Below are 21,566 nucleotides of genomic sequence, written 5' to 3' on the forward strand. Positions count from 1 at the left end.
ATGTTCACTTTAGACTCACATTGATGTACAGTGTGTGAAACAGTAATGTTCATGATAGACTCACATTGATGTACAGTGTGTGAAACAGTAATGTTCACTTTAGACTCACATTGATGTACAGTGTGTGAAACAGTAATGTTCACGATAGACTCACATTGATGTACAGTGTGTGAAACAGTAATGTTCACTATCGACTAACATTGGTGTACAGTGTGTGAAACAGTAATGTTCACTATAGACTAACATTGGTGTACAGTGTGTGAAACAGTAATGTTCATGATAGACTCACTTTGATGTACAGTGTGTGAAACAGTAACGGTCACTTTAGACTCACATTGATGTACAGTGTGTGAAACAGTAATGTTCACTATAGACTCACATTGATGTACAGTGTGTGAAACAGTAATGTTCACTATAGACTCACTTTGATGTACAGTGTGTGAAACAGTAAAGTTCACTATAGACTCACATTGATGTACAGTGTGTGAAACAGTAATGTTCACTATAGACTCACACTGATGTACAGTGTGTGAAACAGTAATGTTCACCATATACTCACATTGATGTACTGTGTGTGAAATTGTAATGTTCACCATATACTCACTTTGATGTGCAGTGTGTGAAACAGTAATGTTCACTATAGACTCACATTGATGTACAGTGTGTGAAATTGTAATGTTCACCAGATACTCACTTTGATGTACAGTGTGTGAAACAGTAATGTTCACTTTAGACTCACATTGATGTACAGTGTGTGAAACAGTAATGTTCACTATAGACTCACATTGATGTGCAGTGTGTGAAACAGTAATATTCACTATAGACTCACATTGATGTACAGTGTGTGAAACAGTAATGTTCACTAGAGACTCACATTGATGTACAGTGTGTGAAACAGTAATATTCACTAGAGACTCACATTGATGTACAGTGTGTGAAACAGTAATATTCACTATAGACTCACATTGATGTACAGTGTGTGAAACAGTAATGTTCACTAGAGACTCACATTGATGTACAGTGTGTGAAACAGTAATGTTCACTAGAGACTCACATTGATGTGCAGTGTGTGAAACAGTAATATTCACTATAGACTCACATTGATGTACAGTGTGTGAAACAGAAATGTTCACTATAGACTCACATTGATGTGCAGTGTGTGAAACAGTAATATTCACTATAGACTCACATTGGTGTACAGTGTGTGAAACAGTAATGTTCACTAGAGACTCACATTGATGTACAGTGTGTGAAACAGTAATGTTCACTATAGACTCACATTGATGTACAGTGTGTGAAACAGTAATGTTCACTATAGACTCACATTGATGTACAGTGTGTGAAACAGTAATGTTCACTATAGACTCACATTGATGCACAGTGTGTGAACAGTAATGTTCACTACAGAGTCACATTGATGTACAGTGTGTGAACAGAAAAGTTCACCATAGAAACATATTGCTGCAAAGTGTGTGAAACAGTAATGTTCACTATAGGCTCACATTGGTGTACAGTGTGTGAAACAGTAATATTCGCTTTGGACTAACATTGATGTTCAGTGTGAGAAACAGAAATGTTCACTATAGACTCACATTGATGTACAGTGTGTGAAAACAGTAATGTTCACTATAGGCTCACATTGGTGCACAGTGTGTGAAACAGTAATATTCACTATCGACTCACATTGATGTACAGTGTGTGAAATTGTAATGTTCACCAGATACTCACTTTGATGTACAGTGTGTGAAACAGTAATGTTCACTATAGACTCACATTGATGTACAGTGTGTGAAACAGTAATGTTCACTATAGACTCACATTGATGTGCAGTGTGTGAAACAGTAATATTCACTATAGACTCACATTGATGTACAGTGTGTGAAACAGTAATGTTCACTAGAGACTCACATTGATGTACAGTGTGTGAAACAGTAATATTCACTAGAGACTCACATTGATGTACAGTGTGTGAAACAGTAATATTCACTATAGACTCACATTGATGTACAGTGTGTGAAACAGTAATGTTCACTAGAGACTCACATTGATGTACAGTGTGTGAAACAGTAATGTTCACGAGAGACTCACATTGATGTGCAGTGTGTGAAACAGTAATATTCACTATAGACTCACATTGATGTACAGTGTGTGAAACAGAAATGTTCACTATAGACTCACATTGATGTGCAGTGTGTGAAACAGTAATATTCACTATAGACTCACATTGATGTACAGTGTGTGAAACAGTAATGTTCACTAGAGACTCACATTGATGTACAGTGTGTGAAACAGTAATGTTCACTATAGACTCACATTGATGTACAGTGTGTGAAACAGTAATGTTCACTATAGACTCACATTGATGTACAGTGTGTGAAACAGTAATGTTCACTATAGACTCACATTGATGCACAGTGTGTGAACAGTAATGTTCACTACAGAGTCACATTGATGTACAGTGTGTGAACAGAAAAGTTCACCATAGAAACATATTGCTGCAAAGTGTGTGAAACAGTAATGTTCACGATAGACTCACACTGATGTTCAGTGTGTGAAACAGTAATGGTCACTATAGACTCACATTGATGTACAGTGTGCAAAACGTGTGAAACAGTAACAGTCTCTTTAGACTCATATTGATGTACAGTGTGTGAAACAGTAATGTTCACCATCGATTCACATTGATGTACAGTGTGTGAAACAGTAATGTTCACTATCGACTCACATTCATGTACAGTGTGTGAAACAGTAATGTTCACCATAGACTCACATTGATATACAGTGTGTGAAACAGAAATGTTCACTATAGACTCACATTGATGTACAATGTGTGAAACAGTAACAGTCACTTTAGACTCACATTGATGTACAGTGTGTGAACAGAAAAGTTCACCATCGACTCACATTGCTGCAAAGTGTGTGAAACAGTAATGTTCACTATAGACTCACATTGATGTACAGTGTGTGAAACAGTAATGTTCACTATAGACTAACATTGGTGTACAGTGTGTGAAACAGTAATGTTCACTATAGACTAACATTGGTGTACAGTGTGTGAAACAGTAATGTTCACTTTAGACTCACATTGATGTACAGTGTGTGAAACAGTAATGTTCACTTTAGACTCACATTGATGTACAGTGTGTGAAACAGTAATGTTCACTTTAGACTCACATTGATGTACAGTGTGTGAAACAGTAATGTTCACGATAGACTCACATTGATGTACAGTGTGTGAAACAGTAATGTTCACTTTAGACTCACATTGATGTACAGTGTGTGAAACAGTAATGTTCACTTTAGACTCACATTGATGTACAGTGTGTGAAACAGTAATGTTCACTTTAGACTCACATTGATGTACAGTGTGTGAAACAGTAATGTTCATGATAGACTCACATTGATGTACAGTGTGTGAAACAGTAATGTTCACTTTAGACTCACATTGATGTACAGTGTGTGAAACAGTAATGTTCACGATAGACTCACATTGATGTACAGTGTGTGAAACAGTAATGTTCACTATCGACTAACATTGGTGTACAGTGTGTGAAACAGTAATGTTCACTATAGACTAACATTGGTGTACAGTGTGTGAAACAGTAATGTTCATGATAGACTCACATTGATGTACAGTGTGTGAAACAGTAACGGTCACTTTAGACTCACATTGATGTACAGTGTGTGAAACAGTAATGTTCACTATAGACTCACATTGATGTACAGTGTGTGAAACAGTAATGTTCACTATAGACTCACTTTGATGTACAGTGTGTGAAACAGTAAAGTTCACTATAGACTCACATTGATGTACAGTGTGTGAAACAGTAATGTTCACTATAGACTCACACTGATGTACAGTGTGTGAAACAGTAATGTTCACCATATACTCACATTGATGTACTGTGTGTGAAATTGTAATGTTCACCATATACTCACTTTGATGTGCAGTGTGTGAAACAGTAATGTTCACTATAGACTCACATTGATGTACAGTGTGTGAAATTGTAATGTTCACCAGATACTCACTTTGATGTACAGTGTGTGAAACAGTAATGTTCACTTTAGACTCACATTGATGTACAGTGTGTGAAACAGTAATGTTCACTATAGACTCACATTGATGTGCAGTGTGTGAAACAGTAATATTCACTATAGACTCACATTGATGTACAGTGTGTGAAACAGTAATGTTCACTAGAGACTCACATTGATGTACAGTGTGTGAAACAGTAATATTCACTAGAGACTCACATTGATGTACAGTGTGTGAAACAGTAATATTCACTATAGACTCACATTGATGTACAGTGTGTGAAACAGTAATGTTCACTAGAGACTCACATTGATGTACAGTGTGTGAAACAGTAATGTTCACTAGAGACTCACATTGATGTGCAGTGTGTGAAACAGTAATATTCACTATAGACTCACATTGATGTACAGTGTGTGAAACAGAAATGTTCACTATAGACTCACATTGATGTGCAGTGTGTGAAACAGTAATATTCACTATAGACTCACATTGGTGTACAGTGTGTGAAACAGTAATGTTCACTAGAGACTCACATTGATGTACAGTGTGTGAAACAGTAATGTTCACTATAGACTCACATTGATGTACAGTGTGTGAAACAGTAATGTTCACTATAGACTCACATTGATGTACAGTGTGTGAAACAGTAATGTTCACTATAGACTCACATTGATGCACAGTGTGTGAACAGTAATGTTCACTACAGAGTCACATTGATGTACAGTGTGTGAAACAGTAATGTTCACTATAGACTCACATTGATGTACAGTGTGTGAAACAGTAATGTTCACTATAGACTCACATTGATGCACAGTGTGTGAACAGTAATGTTCACTACAGAGTCACATTGATGTACAGTGTGTGAACAGAAAAGTTCACCATAGAAACATATTGCTGCAAAGTGTGTGAAACAGTAATGTTCACTATAGGCTCACATTGGTGTACAGTGTGTGAAACAGTAATATTCGCTTTGGACTAACATTGATGTTCAGTGTGAGAAACAGAAATGTTCACTATAGACTCACATTGATGTACAGTGTGTGAAAACAGTAATGTTCACTATAGGCTCACATTGGTGCACAGTGTGTGAAACAGTAATATTCACTATCGACTCACATTGATGTACAGTGTGTGAAACAGTAACGTTCACTAGAGACTCACATTGATGTACAGTGCGTATTACAATAATGATCACTATAGACTCACATTGGCGTACAGTGTGTGAAAACAGTAATGTTCACAATAGACTCACATTGATGTACAGTGTGTGAAACAGTAATGTTCACTATAGACTCACATTGATGTACAGTATGTGAAACAGTAATGTTCACTATAGACTCACATTGATGTACAGTGTGTGAAACAGTAATGTTCACTTTAGACTCACATTGATGTACAGTGTGTGAAACAGTAATGTTCACTTTAGACTCACATTGATGTACAGTGTGTGAAACAGTAATGTTCATGATAGACTCACATTGATGTACAGTGTGTGAAACAGTAATGTTCACTTTAGACTCACATTGATGTACAGTGTGTGAAACAGTAATGTTCACGATAGACTCACATTGATGTACAGTGTGTGAAACAGTAATGTTCACTATCGACTAACATTGGTGTACAGTGTGTGAAACAGTAATGTTCACTATAGACTAACATTGGTGTACAGTGTGTGAAACAGTAATGTTCACGATAGACTCACATTGATGTACAGTGTGTGAAACAGTAACGGTCACTTTAGACTCACATTGATGTACAGTGTGTGAAACAGTAATGTTCACTATAGACTCACATTGATGTACAGTGTGTGAAACAGTAATGTTCACTATAGACTCACTTTGATGTCCAGTGTGTGAAACAGTAAAGTTCACTATAGACTCACATTGATGTACAGTGTGTGAAACAGTAATGTTCACTATAGACTCACACTGATGTACAGTGTGTGAAACAGTAATGTTCACCATATACTCACATTGATGTACTGTGTGTGAAATTGTAATGTTCACCATATACTCACTTTGATGTGCAGTGTGTGAAACAGTAATGTTCACTATAGACTCACATTGATGTACAGTGTGTGAAATTGTAATGTTCACCAGATACTCACTTTGATGTACAGTGTGTGAAACAGTAATGTTCACTATAGACTCACATTGATGTACAGTGTGTGAAACAGTAATGTTCACTATAGACTCACATTGATGTGCAGTGTGTGAAACAGTAATATTCACTATAGACTCACATTGATGTACAGTGTGTGAAACAGTAATGTTCACTAGAGACTCACATTGATGTACAGTGTGTGAAACAGTAATATTCACTAGAGACTCACATTGATGTACAGTGTGTGAAACAGTAATATTCACTATAGACTCACATTGATGTACAGTGTGTGAAACAGTAATGTTCACTAGAGACTCACATTGATGTACAGTGTGTGAAACAGTAATGTTCACCAGAGACTCACATTGATGTGCAGTGTGTGAAACAGTAATATTCACTATAGACTCACATTGATGTACAGTGTGTGAAACAGAAATGTTCACTATAGACTCACATTGATGTGCAGTGTGTGAAACAGTAATATTCACTATAGACTCACATTGATGTACAGTGTGTGAAACAGTAATGTTCACTAGAGACTCACATTGATGTACAGTGTGTGAAACAGTAATGTTCACTATAGACTCACATTGATGTACAGTGTGTGAAACAGTAATGTTCACTATAGACTCACATTGATGTACAGTGTGTGAAACAGTAATGTTCACTATAGACTCACATTGATGCACAGTGTGTGAACAGTAATGTTCACTACAGAGTCACATTGATGTACAGTGTGTGAACAGAAAAGTTCACCATAGAAACATATTGCTGCAAAGTGTGTGAAACAGTAATGTTCACTATAGGCTCACATTGGTGTACAGTGTGTGAAACAGTAATATTCGCTTTGGACTAACATTGATGTTCAGTGTGAGAAACAGAAATGTTCACTATAGACTCACATTGATGTACAGTGTGTGAAAACAGTAATGTTCACTATAGGCTCACATTGGTGTACAGTGTGTGAAACAGTAATATTCACTATCGACTCACATTGATGTACAGTGTGTGAAACAGTAACGTTCACTAGAGACTCACATTGATGTACAGTGCGTATAACAATAATGATCACTATAGACTCACATTGGTGTACAGTGTGTGAAAACAGTAATGTTCACAATAGACTCACATTGATGTACAATGTGTGAAGCAGTAACAGTCACTATAGACTCACATTGATGTACAGTGTGTGAAACAGTAATGTTCACTAGAGACTCACATTGATGTACAGTGTGTGAAACAGTAATGTTCACTATAGACTCACATTGATGCACAGTGTGTGAAAGCGTAAGTCACTTTAGACTCACAGTGATGTACAGTGTGTGAAACAGTAATGTTCACTATAGACTCACATTGATGTACAGTGTGTGAAACAGTAATATTCATTATAGACTCACATTGATGCATAGTGTGTGAACAGTAATGTTCACCATAGACACATATTGCTGCAAAGTGTGTGAAAACGTAACAGTAACTTTAGACTCACATTGATGTACAGTGTGTGAAACAGTAATGTTCACTATAGACTCACATTGATGTACAGTGTGTGAAACAGTAATGTTCACTATAGACTCACTTTTATGTACAGTGTGTGAAACAGTAATGTTCACTATAGACTCACATTGATGTACAGTGTGTGAAACAGTAATATTCATTATAGACTCAGATTGATGCATAGTGTGTGAACAGTAATGTTCACCATAGACACATATTGCTGCAAAGTGTGTGAAAACGTAACAGTAACTTTAGACTCACATTGATGTACAGTGTGTGAAACAGTAATGTTCACTATAGACTCACATTGATGTACAGTGTGTGAAACAGTAATGTTCACTATAGACTCACATTGATGTACAGTGTGTGAAACAGGAATGTTCACTATAGACTCACACTGATGTACAGTGTGTGAAACAGTAATGTTCACCATATACTCACTTTGATGTGCAGTGTGTGAAACAGTAATGTTCACTGTAGACTCACATTGATGTACAGTGTGTGAAACAGTAATGTTCACCATATACTCACTTTGATGTACAGTGTGTGAAACAGTAATGTTCACTATAGACTCACATTGATGCACAGTGTGTGAAAGCGTAAGTCACTTTAGACTCACATTGATGTACAGTGTGTGAAACAGTAATGTTCACTATAGACTCACATTGATGTACAGTGTGTGAAACAGTAATGTTCACTATAGACTCACTTTGATGTACAGTGTGTGAAACAGTAAAGTTCACTATAGACTCACATTGATGTACAGTGTGTGAAACAGTAATGTTCACTATAGACTCACATTGATGTACAGTGTGTGAAACAGTAATGTTCACTATAGACTCACATTGATGTACAGTGTGTGAAACAGGAATGTTCACTATAGACTCACACTGATGTACAGTGTGTGAAACAGTAATGTTCACCATATACTCACTTTGATGTGCAGTGTGTGAAACAGTAATGTTCACTATAGACTCACATTGATGTACAGTGTGTGAAATTGTAATGTTCACCATATACTCACTTTGATGTGCAGTGTGTGAAACAGTAATGTTCACTATAGACTCACATTGATGCACAGTGTGTGAAAGCGTAAGTCACTTTAGACTCACATTGATGTACAGTGTGTGAAACAGTAATGTTCACTATAGACTCACATTGATGTACAGTGTGTGAAACAGTAATGTTCACTATAGACTCACTTTGATGTACAGTGTGTGAAACAGTAAAGTTCACTATAGACTCACATTGATGTACAGTGTGTGAAACAGTAATGTTCATGATAGACTCACATTGATGTACAGTATGTGAAACAGTAATGTTCACCATATACTCACTTTGATGTGCAGTGTGTGAAACAGTAATGTTCACTGTAGACTCACATTGATGTACAGTGTGTGAAACAGTAATGTTCACCATATACTCACTTTGATGTACAGTGTGTGAAACAGTAATGTTCACTATAGACTCACATTGATGTACAGTGTGTGAAACAGTAATGTTCACTATAGACTCACATTGATGTACAGTGTGTGAAACAGGAATGTTCACTATAGACTCACACTGATGTACAGTGTGTGAAACAGTAATGTTCACCATATACTCACTTTGATGTGCAGTGTGTGAAACAGTAATGTTCACTGTAGACTCACATTGATGTACAGTGTGTGAAACAGTAATGTTCACCATATACTCACTTTGATGTACAGTGTGTGAAACAGTAATGTTCACTATAGACTCACATTGATGCACAGTGTGTGAAAGCGTAAGTCACTTTAGACTCACATTGATGTACAGTGTGTGAAACAGTAATGTTCACTATAGACTCACATTGATGTACAGTGTGTGAAACAGTAATGTTCACTATAGACTCACTTTGATGTACAGTGTGTGAAACAGTAAAGTTCACTATAGACTCACATTGATGTACAGTGTGTGAAACAGTAATGTTCACTATAGACTCACATTGATGTACAGTGTGTGAAACAGTAATGTTCACTATAGACTCACATTGATGTACAGTGTGTGAAACAGGAATGTTCACTATAGACTCACACTGATGTACAGTGTGTGAAACAGTAATGTTCACCATATACTCACTTTGATGTGCAGTGTGTGAAACAGTAATGTTCACTATAGACTCACATTGATGTACAGTGTGTGAAATTGTAATGTTCACCATATACTCACTTTGATGTGCAGTGTGTGAAACAGTAATGTTCACTATAGACTCACATTGATGCACAGTGTGTGAAAGCGTAAGTCACTTTAGACTCACATTGATGTACAGTGTGTGAAACAGTAATGTTCACTATAGACTCACATTGATGTACAGTGTGTGAAACAGTAATGTTCACTATAGACTCACTTTGATGTACAGTGTGTGAAACAGTAAAGTTCACTATAGACTCACATTGATGTACAGTGTGTGAAACAGTAATGTTCATGATAGACTCACATTGATGTACAGTATGTGAAACAGTAATGTTCACCATATACTCACTTTGATGTGCAGTGTGTGAAACAGTAATGTTCACTGTAGACTCACATTGATGTACAGTGTGTGAAACAGTAATGTTCACCATATACTCACTTTGATGTACAGTGTGTGAAACAGTAATGTTCACCATATACTCACTTTGATGTACAGTGTGTGAAACAGTAATGTTCACTATAGACTCACATTGATGCACAGTGTGTGAAACAGTAATGTTCAGTATAGACTCACATTGATGTACAGTGTGTGAAATTGTAATGTTCACTATAGACTCACATTGATGTACAGTGTGTGAAATTGTAATGTTCACCATATACTCACTTTGATGTGCAGTGTGTGAAACAGTAATGTTCACTATAGACTCACATTGATGTACAGTGTGTGAAATTGTAATGTTCACCATATACTCACTTTGATGTACAGTGTGTGAAACAGTAATGTTCACTATAGACTCACATTGATGTACAGTGTGTGAAACAGTAATGTTCACCATATACTCACTTTGATGTGTAGTGTGTGAAACAGTAATGTTCACTATAGACTCACATTAATGTACAGTGTGTGAAACAGTAATGTTCACCATAAACTCACTTTGATGTGCAGTGTGTGAAAAAGTAATGTTCACTACAGAGTCACATTGATGTACAGTGTGTGAACAGAAAAGTTCACCATAGAAACATATTGCTGCAAAGTGTGTGAAAAAGTAACAGTAACTTTAGACTCACATTGATGTACAGTGTGTGAAACAGTAACAGTCTCTTTCGACTCATATTGATGTACAGTGTGTGAAACAGTAACAGTCTCTATCGACTCATATTGATGTACAGTGTGTGAAACAGTAATGTTCACTACAGAGTCACATTGGTGTACAGTGTGTGAAACAGTAATGTTCACTGTAGACTCACTTTGAGGTACAGTGTGTGAAAGCGTAACAGTCACTTTAGACTCACATTGACGTACAGTGTGTGAAACAGAAATGTTCACTATAGACTCACATTGATGTACAGTGTGTGAAACAGTAAGTCTCTTTCGACTCATATTGATGTACAGTGTGTGAAACAGTAATGTTCACTACAGAGTCACATTGGTGTACAGTGTGTGAAACAGTAATGTTCACTATAGACTCACTTTGAGGTACAGTGTGTGAAAGCGTAACAGTCACTTTAGACTCACATTGATGTACAGTTTGTGAAACAGTAATGTTCACTATAGACTCACATTGATGTGCAGTGTGTGAAACAGTAATATTCACTATAGACTCACATTGATGTACAGTGTGTGAAACAGTAATGTTCACTAGAGACTCACATTGATGTACAGTGTGTGAAACAGTAATGTTCACTATAGACTCACATTGATGTGCAGTGTGTGAAACAGTAATGTTCACCATATACTCACTTTGATGTGCAGTGTGTGAAACAGTAATGTTCACTGTAGACTCACATTGATGTACAGTGTGTGAAACAGTAATGTTCACCATATACTCACTTTGATGTACAGTGTGTGAAACAGTAATGTTCACTATAGACTCACATTGATGCACAGTGTGTGAAACAGTAATGTTCACTATAGACTCACATTGATGTACAGTGTGTGAAATTGTAATGTTCACCATATACTCACTTTGATGTGCAGTGTGTGAAACAGTAATGTTCACTATAGACTCACATTGATGCACAGTGTGTGAAAGCGTAAGTCACTTTAGACTCACATTGATGTACAGTGTGTGAAACAGTAATGATCACTATAGACTCACATTGATGTACAGTGTGTGAAACAGTAATGTTCACTCTAGACTCACATTGATGTACAGTATGTGAAACAGTAATGTTCACTATAGACTCACATTGATGTACAGTGTGTGAAACAGTAATGTTCACTATAGACTCACATCGATGTACAATGTGTGAAACAGTAATGTTCACTATAGACACATTGATGTACAGTGCGTATAACAATAATGATCACTATAGACTCACATTGATGTACAGTGTGTGAAAACAGTAATGTTCACTATAGGCTCACATTGGTGTACAGTGTGTGAAACAGTAATGTTCACGATAGACTCACATTGATGTACAGTGTGTAAAACAGTAATGTTCACTATAGACTCACATTGATGTACAGTGTGTGAAACAGTAATGTTCACGATAAACTCACATTGATGTACAGTGTGTAAAACAGTAATGTTCACTATAGACTCACATTGATGTACAGTGTGTGAAACAGTAATGTTCACTATAGACTCACATTGATGTACAGTGTGTGAAACAATAATGTTCACTACAGAGTCACATTGGTGTACAGTGTGTGAAACCGTAATGTTCACTACAGAGTCACATTGATGTACAGTGTGTGAAACAGTAATGTTCACTAGAGACTCACATTGATATACAGTGTGTGAAAGCTAACAGTCACTTTAGACTCACATTGATGTACAGTGTGTGAAATAGTAATGTTCACTATCGACTCACATTGATGTACAGAGTGTGAAACAGTAATATTCGCTTTGGACTAACATTGATGTTCAGTGTGAGAAACAGAAATGTTCACTATAGACTCACATTGATGTACAGTCTGTGAAACAGTAATATTCACTATAGACCCACATTGATGTACAGTGTGTGAAACAGTAACGTTCACTAGAGACTCACATTGATGTACAGTGTGTGAAACAGTAATGTTCACTATAGACTCACATTGATGTACATTGTGTGAAACAGTAATGTTCACTATAGACTCACATTGATGTACAGTGTGTGAAACAGTAATCTTCACGATAGACTCACATTGATGTACAATGTGTGAAACAGTAATGTTCACTATAGACTCACATTGATGTACAGTGCGTATAACAATAATGATCACTATAGACTCACATTGATGTACAGTGTGTGAAAACAGAAATGTTCACTATAGGCTCACATTGGTGTACAGTGTGTGAAACAGTAATGTTCACGATAGACTCACATTGATGTACAGTGTGTAAAACAGTAATCTTCACTATAGACTCACATTGATGCACAGTGTGTGAAACAGTAATGTTCACTATAGACTCACATTGATGTACAGTGTGAGAAACAGAAACGTTCACTATTGACTCACATTGATGTACAGTGTGTGAAACAGTAATGTTCACCATATACTCACATTGATGTACAGTGTGTGAAATTGTAATGTTCACTATCGACTCACATTGATGTACAGAGTGTGAAACAGTAATATTCACTTTGGACTAACATTGATGTACAGTGTGAGAAACAGAAACGTTCACTATAGACTCGCATTGGTGTACACCGTGTGAAACAGTAATGCTCACTATAGACTCACATTGATGTACAGTTTGTGAAACAGTAATGTTCACTATAGACTCACATTGATGTACAGTGTGTGAAACGGTAATGTTCACTACAGAGTCACATTGATGTACAGTGTGTGAAATTGTAATGTTCACTATAGACTCATATTGCTGTACAGTGTGTGAAACAGTAACAGTCACTTTCGACACACATTGATGTACAGTGTGTGAAACAGTAATGTTCACTATAGACTCATATTGCTGTCCAGTGTGTGAAACAGTAACAGTCACTTTCGACACACATTGATGTACAGTGTGTGAAACAGTAATTTTCACTATAGACTCACATTGATGTACAGTGTGTGAAACAGTAATGTTCACTATAGACTCACATTGATGTACAGTGTGTGAAACAGTAATGTTCACTATAGACTCACATTGATGTACAGTGTGTGAAACAGTAATGTTCACTATTGACTCACATTGATGTACAGTGTGAAACAGTAATGTTCAATATAGACTCACTTTGATGTACAGTGTGTGAAACAGTCATTATCACTGCAGATTTAGTTTGATCTTCAGTATGTGTGGAAAATGTATTCACTGATATTTCAATGAAGTATTTCGGAGTAATCTCCCTGTGAAGTTACAGTGAGCATTCTGAGTAATAGAAGTTAATTATTGTATTTCTTCTTTTTTAATACATGTAGGACACCCACTGGTCACTTCAGCAAAGAATCATGACATTATTACCGGTGACGTGATGTCAGAAGGAAGTAAATCACCATCTCTATCACCGGAGCCTGCTGAATCGCCACCCCACAGTTCATCACCGTCAGGCATCCACTCAACAGAGCCACCTTCAGTTGAGAATTCAAGTCTTCTTGAAGAGCAGACAACCAGACCTAAATCCAGTGTGACTCCAGTCTTTACGGTGAAGCGAGGTCCACTACCTACAATGCTAGAATACGTAACAAACAGCCTCAGTAAAACAACGTTGGCAATGCATGTCTCTCGGTCTGCTGGTGATAGGACGCCATACATTGGGTCAAGTCGGAAAATACCATTAAACATGGAGAACCAAGTTACAGAAGCCAAACTGGAGCATCATTCAGATAGAGACTTGACTACTCTAGGCAGCATTGTGCAGCCTTCCCCTTCTGCAGTGATCTCAGGCAATGCCACAAGAATGAATGCAACAATAGGCACCAACAAGGTCAACATAGACAAGTCTGATTTCTCACCCACCCTGGAAGGTTTGTCAATGTTGCAAACAAATACTAAAAGTGAACATGAAAATATGTCTGGTGTAACTTCCACCTGGTCTTCTGAAACCACACAAACGCCCACAAAGTTTGATCGTCAGGGTGGGACATCCGCAATCCCAATGACCCCAAATCCCACTGAGCTACCTGAGGGAATGACAACTCATCTCAGAATCTTTAGTTCCAGACCCCTTTTGGACCATAGATCAGTTAAAACATCAGATGGGAGAGAAACATTCACCGTCACAGCATCTGCTGAGCAGACTGTGGAAAGGGAGAGCACTCCTGAAATACCGAGTTCAGCATCTGCCAAAGTGCACTTGGATCTAATGACGGCCACAGTATTCGATACAAAATGGATGCCTTCTAAAGCATCATCTCCTGACCCAAGTAGTTTGACTGTGGAAAGTGGGAGTACTTCTGAAATACTGAGCTCGGAACCCACTCTCTCAGAATATAGTACAGCCTTGGGTGATAATCGAAGGTTCTCGATCTCAGTATCTCCAGAGCCAGCTATCCTGTTTGTAGAAAGTGGGAGTACCCCTGAGATTTTGAGGTCTGAGCCACCGGGTCTTGTAAATTTTCCTCCAGATTTTACAGCAACGACGGATGCTGCAAGAGTGTCCACCAGCCAACAAACTGGCCCAAATTCAGGAGAAGAGAGTGATCTTCCAGCCAGCACAACTCTGCAAGATGTTGAGATTAAACAGACCCCAACTGAAAGGCTTCCTGTCTATTCATCGACAACTGCCATGTCTTCTTCCACCGTACCAGACCGGCTGACTGCCTCTTTGTTTCATTCACCTGAAGCGTCCTCCATCAATGACCCAATAAATGCTAATGAAAAGCGAGAAATAAACCCCCCTACCACTTCCTCCAAACAGTCTACAGGTCAATTAAAGTTCATGACTCCTGGAACAAAACACGCCACAAGAATTTACTCCACTTCTAACTTTGGATGGATTGCTACAACGCGTGTGACAACTAATCAGGTCACTCAAATGCCGTTGTTCACAGAAGGCATGCCACATTACGGTATGGATGGGTTCTAGTATTGTGATTGGCTCTTTTCCACCTGATTTGCATGTTTCCCTGTTCATTGTCCCTCAATTACTGTTAATATTCTGATTGAGATCTCGGTATTTCCATTGTCACAGACTTCGTTCTGGAACAATGATGCTACTGAGGTATCATTGCACATAGAAAGAAACTGAGCTCAGTTACTTTCAATATGCAATGATACCTCTTTAACTAAACCTCCAATTACTTCATCCTGAAACTACCCATTGTCGTATTCTTCTCCAAAACCAATACATCCTTCCTGAGATTCAGCAACTGACACTCCTCCTTGATTAAAACTGACCATCTCCTTCCTCATTTAGACCATCTTGGGGACAAGAGCAGGCCATTCAGCCCCTTGAACCTGTTCTTCTATTCATTTAGACCATCTATGATGTGTATCTTAACTCTATCAACTCACTTTGGTTCAGTAACCCTTAATGCCCCTGGCTAACAAAAATCTTAATATTCACATTTTCAATGGAAATAGCTTTTTGGTGGAGAAAGTTCCAGGTTAGCACTACACTTTTCTGGAAAGTATGTTTGATGATATCACTTCCGAACAACCTTCGAGACTCTCCCAGAGGAAATGGTTTCTATCTACCCTTCAACTCATTTGATCATCTTAAACACCTTAATTAAATCACCACTCAATCTTCAATACAAAAAAAGCAGGCTTAGTCTATGCAATCTGTCCTCATAGTCCCTGCATCGTTCTAGTGAATCTGCATTTCCTCCCAAGCTAAATATCCTACCTGAGATGTGGTACTAGAACTGAACAGAGTACTTTCAATGGGATTTAACTAGTGTTTTGTACAATATTACTTTTGTCCCTTTTATAATCCAGTCCTCTGAGATAAAAGAACATAAGAACTAGGAGCAGGAGTAGGCCATCTGGCCCCTCGAGCCTGCTCCGCCATTCAATAAGATCATGGCTGATCTTTTCATGCACTCGGCTCCACTTACCCGCCCGCTCACCATAACCCTTAATTCCTTTACTGTTCAAACATTTATCTATCCTTGCCTTAAAAACATTCAATGAGGTAGCCTCAACTGCTTCACTGGGCAGGAATTCCACAGATTCACAACCCTTTGTGTGAAGAAGTTCCTGCTCAACTCAGTCCTAAATCTGCTCCCCCTTATTTTGAGGCCATGCCCCCTAGTTCTAGTTTCACCTGCCAGTGGAAATAACTTCCCTGCTTCTATCTTATCTATTCCCTTCATAATCTTATATGTTTCTATAAGATCTCCCCTCATTCTTCTGAATTCCAATGAGTATAGCCCCAGTCTACTCAGTCTCTCCTCATAAGCCAACCTCTCAACTCCGGAATCAACCTGGTGAATCTCCCCTGCACTCCCTCCAGTGCCAGTACATCCTTTCTCAAGTTATGAGACCAAAACTGTACACAATACTCTAGATGTGGCCTCACCAGCACCTTATACAGCTGCAACATAACCTCACTGTTTTTAAATTCCATCCCTCTAGCAATGAAGGATCTTCTTAATTACCTGCTGCACCTGCAAACCAACTCCTTGTAATTCTTGCACAAGGACACCCAGGTCCCTCTGCATAGCAGCATGTTGCAATTTTTTACCATTTAAATAACAGTCCATTTTGCTGTTATTCCTGCCAAAATGGATAAACTCACATTTACCAACATTGTACTCTGTCTGCCAGACCATTACCTACTCACTTAGACTATCTATATCCCTTTGCAGACTTTCAGCTTCCTCTGCACACTTTGCTCTGTCACTCATCTTAGTGTCATCTGTGAATTTTGACACACTACACTTGGTCCCCAACTCCAAATCATCTATGTAAATCATAGACAATTGCAGTCCCAACACTGATCCCTGAGGCACACCACTTGCCACTGATCACCAACCAGAAAAACACCCATTTACCCCCACTCTTTGCTTTCTGTTAGTTAACCAATCCTCTATCCATGCTAATACATTACCCGTAATACCGTGCGCCTTTATCTTATGCAGCAACCTTTGGTGCGGCACCTTGTCAAATGCCTTCTGGAAATCCAGATACATCACATCCACATTGTCCACTGCGCATGTAATGTTCTCAAAGAATTCCACCAAATTAGTCAAACATGACCTGCCCTTCATGAACCCATGCTGCATCTTACCAATGGGACAATTTATATCCAGATGTCTCGCTATTTCTTCCTTGATGATAGACTCAAGCATTTTCCCTACTACAGAAGTTAAGCTAACTGGCCTATAATTACCTGCCTTTTGTCTACCTCCTTTTTTAAACGGTGGCATCACATTTGCTATTTTCCAATCTGCGGGAACCACCCCAGAGTCCAGCGAATTTTGGTAAATTACCACTAGTGCATTTGTTATTTCCCTCGCCATCTCTTTTACTGTTTCAAATAGTGGATGCCAGTAACCGTCCCACAACTGATGAACAGGTCTCAGTTTCCTCGTTAATCTCTCCTAAAACTTCCTGAGGTATTGGAGTGACATTGGCAATTTTCCACTCAAAGTGGACGATTTCTAAATTGAGCCAATGCATCAATAATCTTCTCTCCTACTTCTATTACCATGTTGGAGTGAATGCTGCTGGAGATTTTGTCAATCTTTAGCTCATCACTTTTTGTCACCTTTTTTTCAACTTATGTTGAATCTAGATCGTTCCACCTCCTAACTTATTTTCAGTTTCCTTGTGTCCCTGATTCTTAATTCCTCTCCTTAACTGCAGACTGATATAATGTAACTATTCAGTCTTACATTTCTTGACTTCCAAATGTAATATAATCTGTGTTTGTGATTAAGGAACCCACTTTAACTTTAGAATTATAGAATGGTTGCAGCACGGAAGGAGGCCATTCTGCCTGTTTAACCAGTACCGGCTCTTCAGAAGATCATTTTAGTTAGTTACACTTCCCTCTCCATTCCCTGTAGCTCTGAATTTCATTTCTGTTCTGGTGCCTATGAAATTTCCTTTTGAAAACTTCTTTTGAATTCACTTCCAGCAGTCTTACAATGCATTCTAGATCCTCACCACTCAGATTAAAAATGTTTTCTCATGTCATCTTTGGTTCTTTTGCCACTCCCCTTAAATCTGTGTCCTTCTACCAATAGGAACTATGTCCCTCTATCAACTCTATCCAGATCTCTATCTTGGAAAGTAACACCCCGTCGCAGCATGGCTGGGGCTGGAAAAAAATTTTTGTGTTGTCCTTGATGTTCTTTGCAAAGTTTTCCTCATAATCCCCTTCTTCAGCTCTTGCCACTTTCTTCATACCAACCCCCTTTGCTGTTCTTTATATCTCTTTGAGAGATCACTCCTGCTCTTTGCATTCTTAGAGTCCTGTTCTTTAGTTTTATGCAACCTCTCATTCTCCTTGTTGACCAAGTTGTACACATGTAGAGCCCCTTCCCTTTTGGAGTACGTAGATAGATGGCCAAAGATGTGTGGATTATGTTGATTGGCCATGCCAAATTGCCCCTCAGTGTCAGGGGGGTATAGTAGGTAAATACATGGGGTTAGGGATAGGGCCTTGGTGGGATTGTTTTCTGTGCAGGCTCAATGGGCCGAATGGTCTCCTCCTGCACTGTAGGGATTCTATGATTCTATGTAGGAACAGAGGAACAGGAGTAGACCATTGAGCCCAGTGAGTATGTTCCACCATGAAATCAGAGCTGATCTGTGACCTAACTCCATATACCAAATTGTGTTCCATATTCCTTAACCCATTCAATTACCACAAATCTTTTAATCTCAGATTTAAAATGAACAAGCATCAATTAACCAAGCTTCGATTGCTATTTGTGGAAGAAAGTTCTGAACTCCTATCACCATTAATAGCAATGGTAGAATTGACTCCTAATTTCATTTCTGAAAGGGCTGGCTCTAATTTTTAGACTATGTCCCCTGGTGCTGACTCATTGTGCCAGTATCTCTCTATCCACACTGTCTGTTCATCTTTAATATCCTGAAAACTCTGATCAAGGCACTCTATCCCTGTAACCATTGATGTCCAGATATCATTCAAATAAATCACTGCATCCAAGGCCACTAGATCCTCCTCAATGTGTGGTGCCCAGACTGCTCAAAGTGCTGCCCATGCTGCCAGGACTTTGTACAACATGATTTCCACCCCATGTGTTCTACTCTTCTAGATGGAGAGGTCTACACTCCATTAGCCTTTTAGATTATTTCCTTTATCTCTTCATAATATTTTAATGATTTCTGTACATGGATCCCCAAGTCTCTTTTTACTGTTTCAAGCTTCTCACTTTTAAAAAAATATTTTCTTTTATGGGATGTGCATAACGCTGGCTGAGCCAGGATTTATTGCCCATCCCTAGTTGCCCCTGAACTGAATGATTTACTAGGCCATTTCAGAGGGCAATTAAGAATCAACCACATTGCCGTGGGTCTGGAGTCACGTGTAGGCCAGGCCAGGTAAGGATGGTAGATTTCCTTCCCTGAAGGGACCAGTGAGTGTCAGTACATTAACGGAGAGTGACAGAATGAGGAGACTGTCAGCACAAACAACAATGGAGCTTGTACAAAAAAAAGAGGTTGTGATGAGCAAGTTTGATTTTCACTTAGACTTGATGCAGAACAACTGGAGTCACAAATACAGCAAATCTCTTGAGTGTATTTGGCAGTTTTCTGAAACAATCTTTTCTTGAATCAACAGGACAACAAGTCATTCTAGATGTATTAATGAGTAATCAGCCTCACTTAGTCAGCAGTGAGGGAACACCCAGATAACAGTGATCATTCATGGTCAAGATTGATGTTAGGTTGGATAGACGACGAATGAGCCATGAGTTATGATTTTATATTTGGAGAAAGCTGGGAGGGATAGGCAGGAATTGACCACAGCAAACAGGACACAAATGTTAACCGAGAAAACTATGGATGAACATTAGGGTCATTTCAAATAAGCATTTGTTACAAAACAGGACCTGTGCATAAGAGCAGCAAACTGAGAGAGAAATTGCCACATGGGTGTGGAAAAGATGTCTAAAATTAGACAGTGTCTGCTGATGCAGAATGGTTATAAAAGGAGTTTTTTTAATACTCATTTTACGGGATATGGGCATCACTGGCTAGACCAGCGTTTATTGCCCATCCCTAGCTGCCCTTTCGAAGGTGGTGGTGAGCTGCCTTCCTGAACCGCTGCAGGCCCTGAGGTGTAGGTACACACACCGTGCTGTTAGGAAGTGAGTTCCAGGATTTTGACCCAGTGACAGTGGAGGAACAGCGATATATTTCCAAGACAGGATGGTGAGTGACTTGGAGAGGAACCTCCAGCTGGAGGTGCTCCCAAGTATCTACTGCCCTTGTTCTTCTGGATGGTGGTGGTCAGGGCTTTGGAAGGTGCTGCCTAAGGAACTCGGTGAGTTCTTGCAGTGCATCTTGTCGATGGTACATATCGCTACCATTGTTCGTTGGTGTTGGAGGGATTGAAAGTTTGTGGAAGGGGTAGCAATCAAGCAGGCTGCCTTGTCCTGGATGGTGTCAAGCTTCATGAGTGTTGTTGGAGCTGCACCCATCCTGGCAAGTGGGGAGTGTTCCATTACACCCCTGACTTATGCTTTGTAGGTCGTGGACGGTGCATCAGTGCATCAGTGTATAAACATTGGCAATTTGGTGTGAAGGGAAATTCGGTGCTGGGTGAAGGGTGGGGTGGGGGGAGGTGGTGCTAGTTTTCACTTCAATGCTTGTAATATGTTTTGTGTTGAAACAGCATTTGCAATGTTGGCTGGTGTTTTATTACTTTGTGCAGGTTAGAGTGACAAAAAAACCCATCAATTTACAACAAACAAAAAGTAGAT

At 38.7% G+C, this 21,566-nt stretch overlaps 1 protein-coding gene across 2 annotated transcripts in view; it reads left to right on the top strand.

The window, feature by feature from the left end:
* LOC144498758 (uncharacterized) overlaps positions 1–21,566 on the top strand; it is a 65,752-nt gene that overhangs the window by 22,211 nt on the left and 21,975 nt on the right. For both annotated transcript variants that reach the window (XM_078220385.1, XM_078220386.1), the window contains one exon: positions 14,139–15,728. In XM_078220385.1, coding sequence (XP_078076511.1) covers positions 14,139–15,728 — 1,590 coding nt within the window. The remainder of the gene's footprint in view (positions 1–14,138; positions 15,729–21,566) is intronic.

The sequence above is a fragment of the Mustelus asterias genome, chromosome 9, assembly GCF_964213995.1.
Source record: "Mustelus asterias chromosome 9, sMusAst1.hap1.1, whole genome shotgun sequence".
Taxonomy (NCBI): domain Eukaryota; kingdom Metazoa; phylum Chordata; class Chondrichthyes; order Carcharhiniformes; family Triakidae; genus Mustelus; species Mustelus asterias.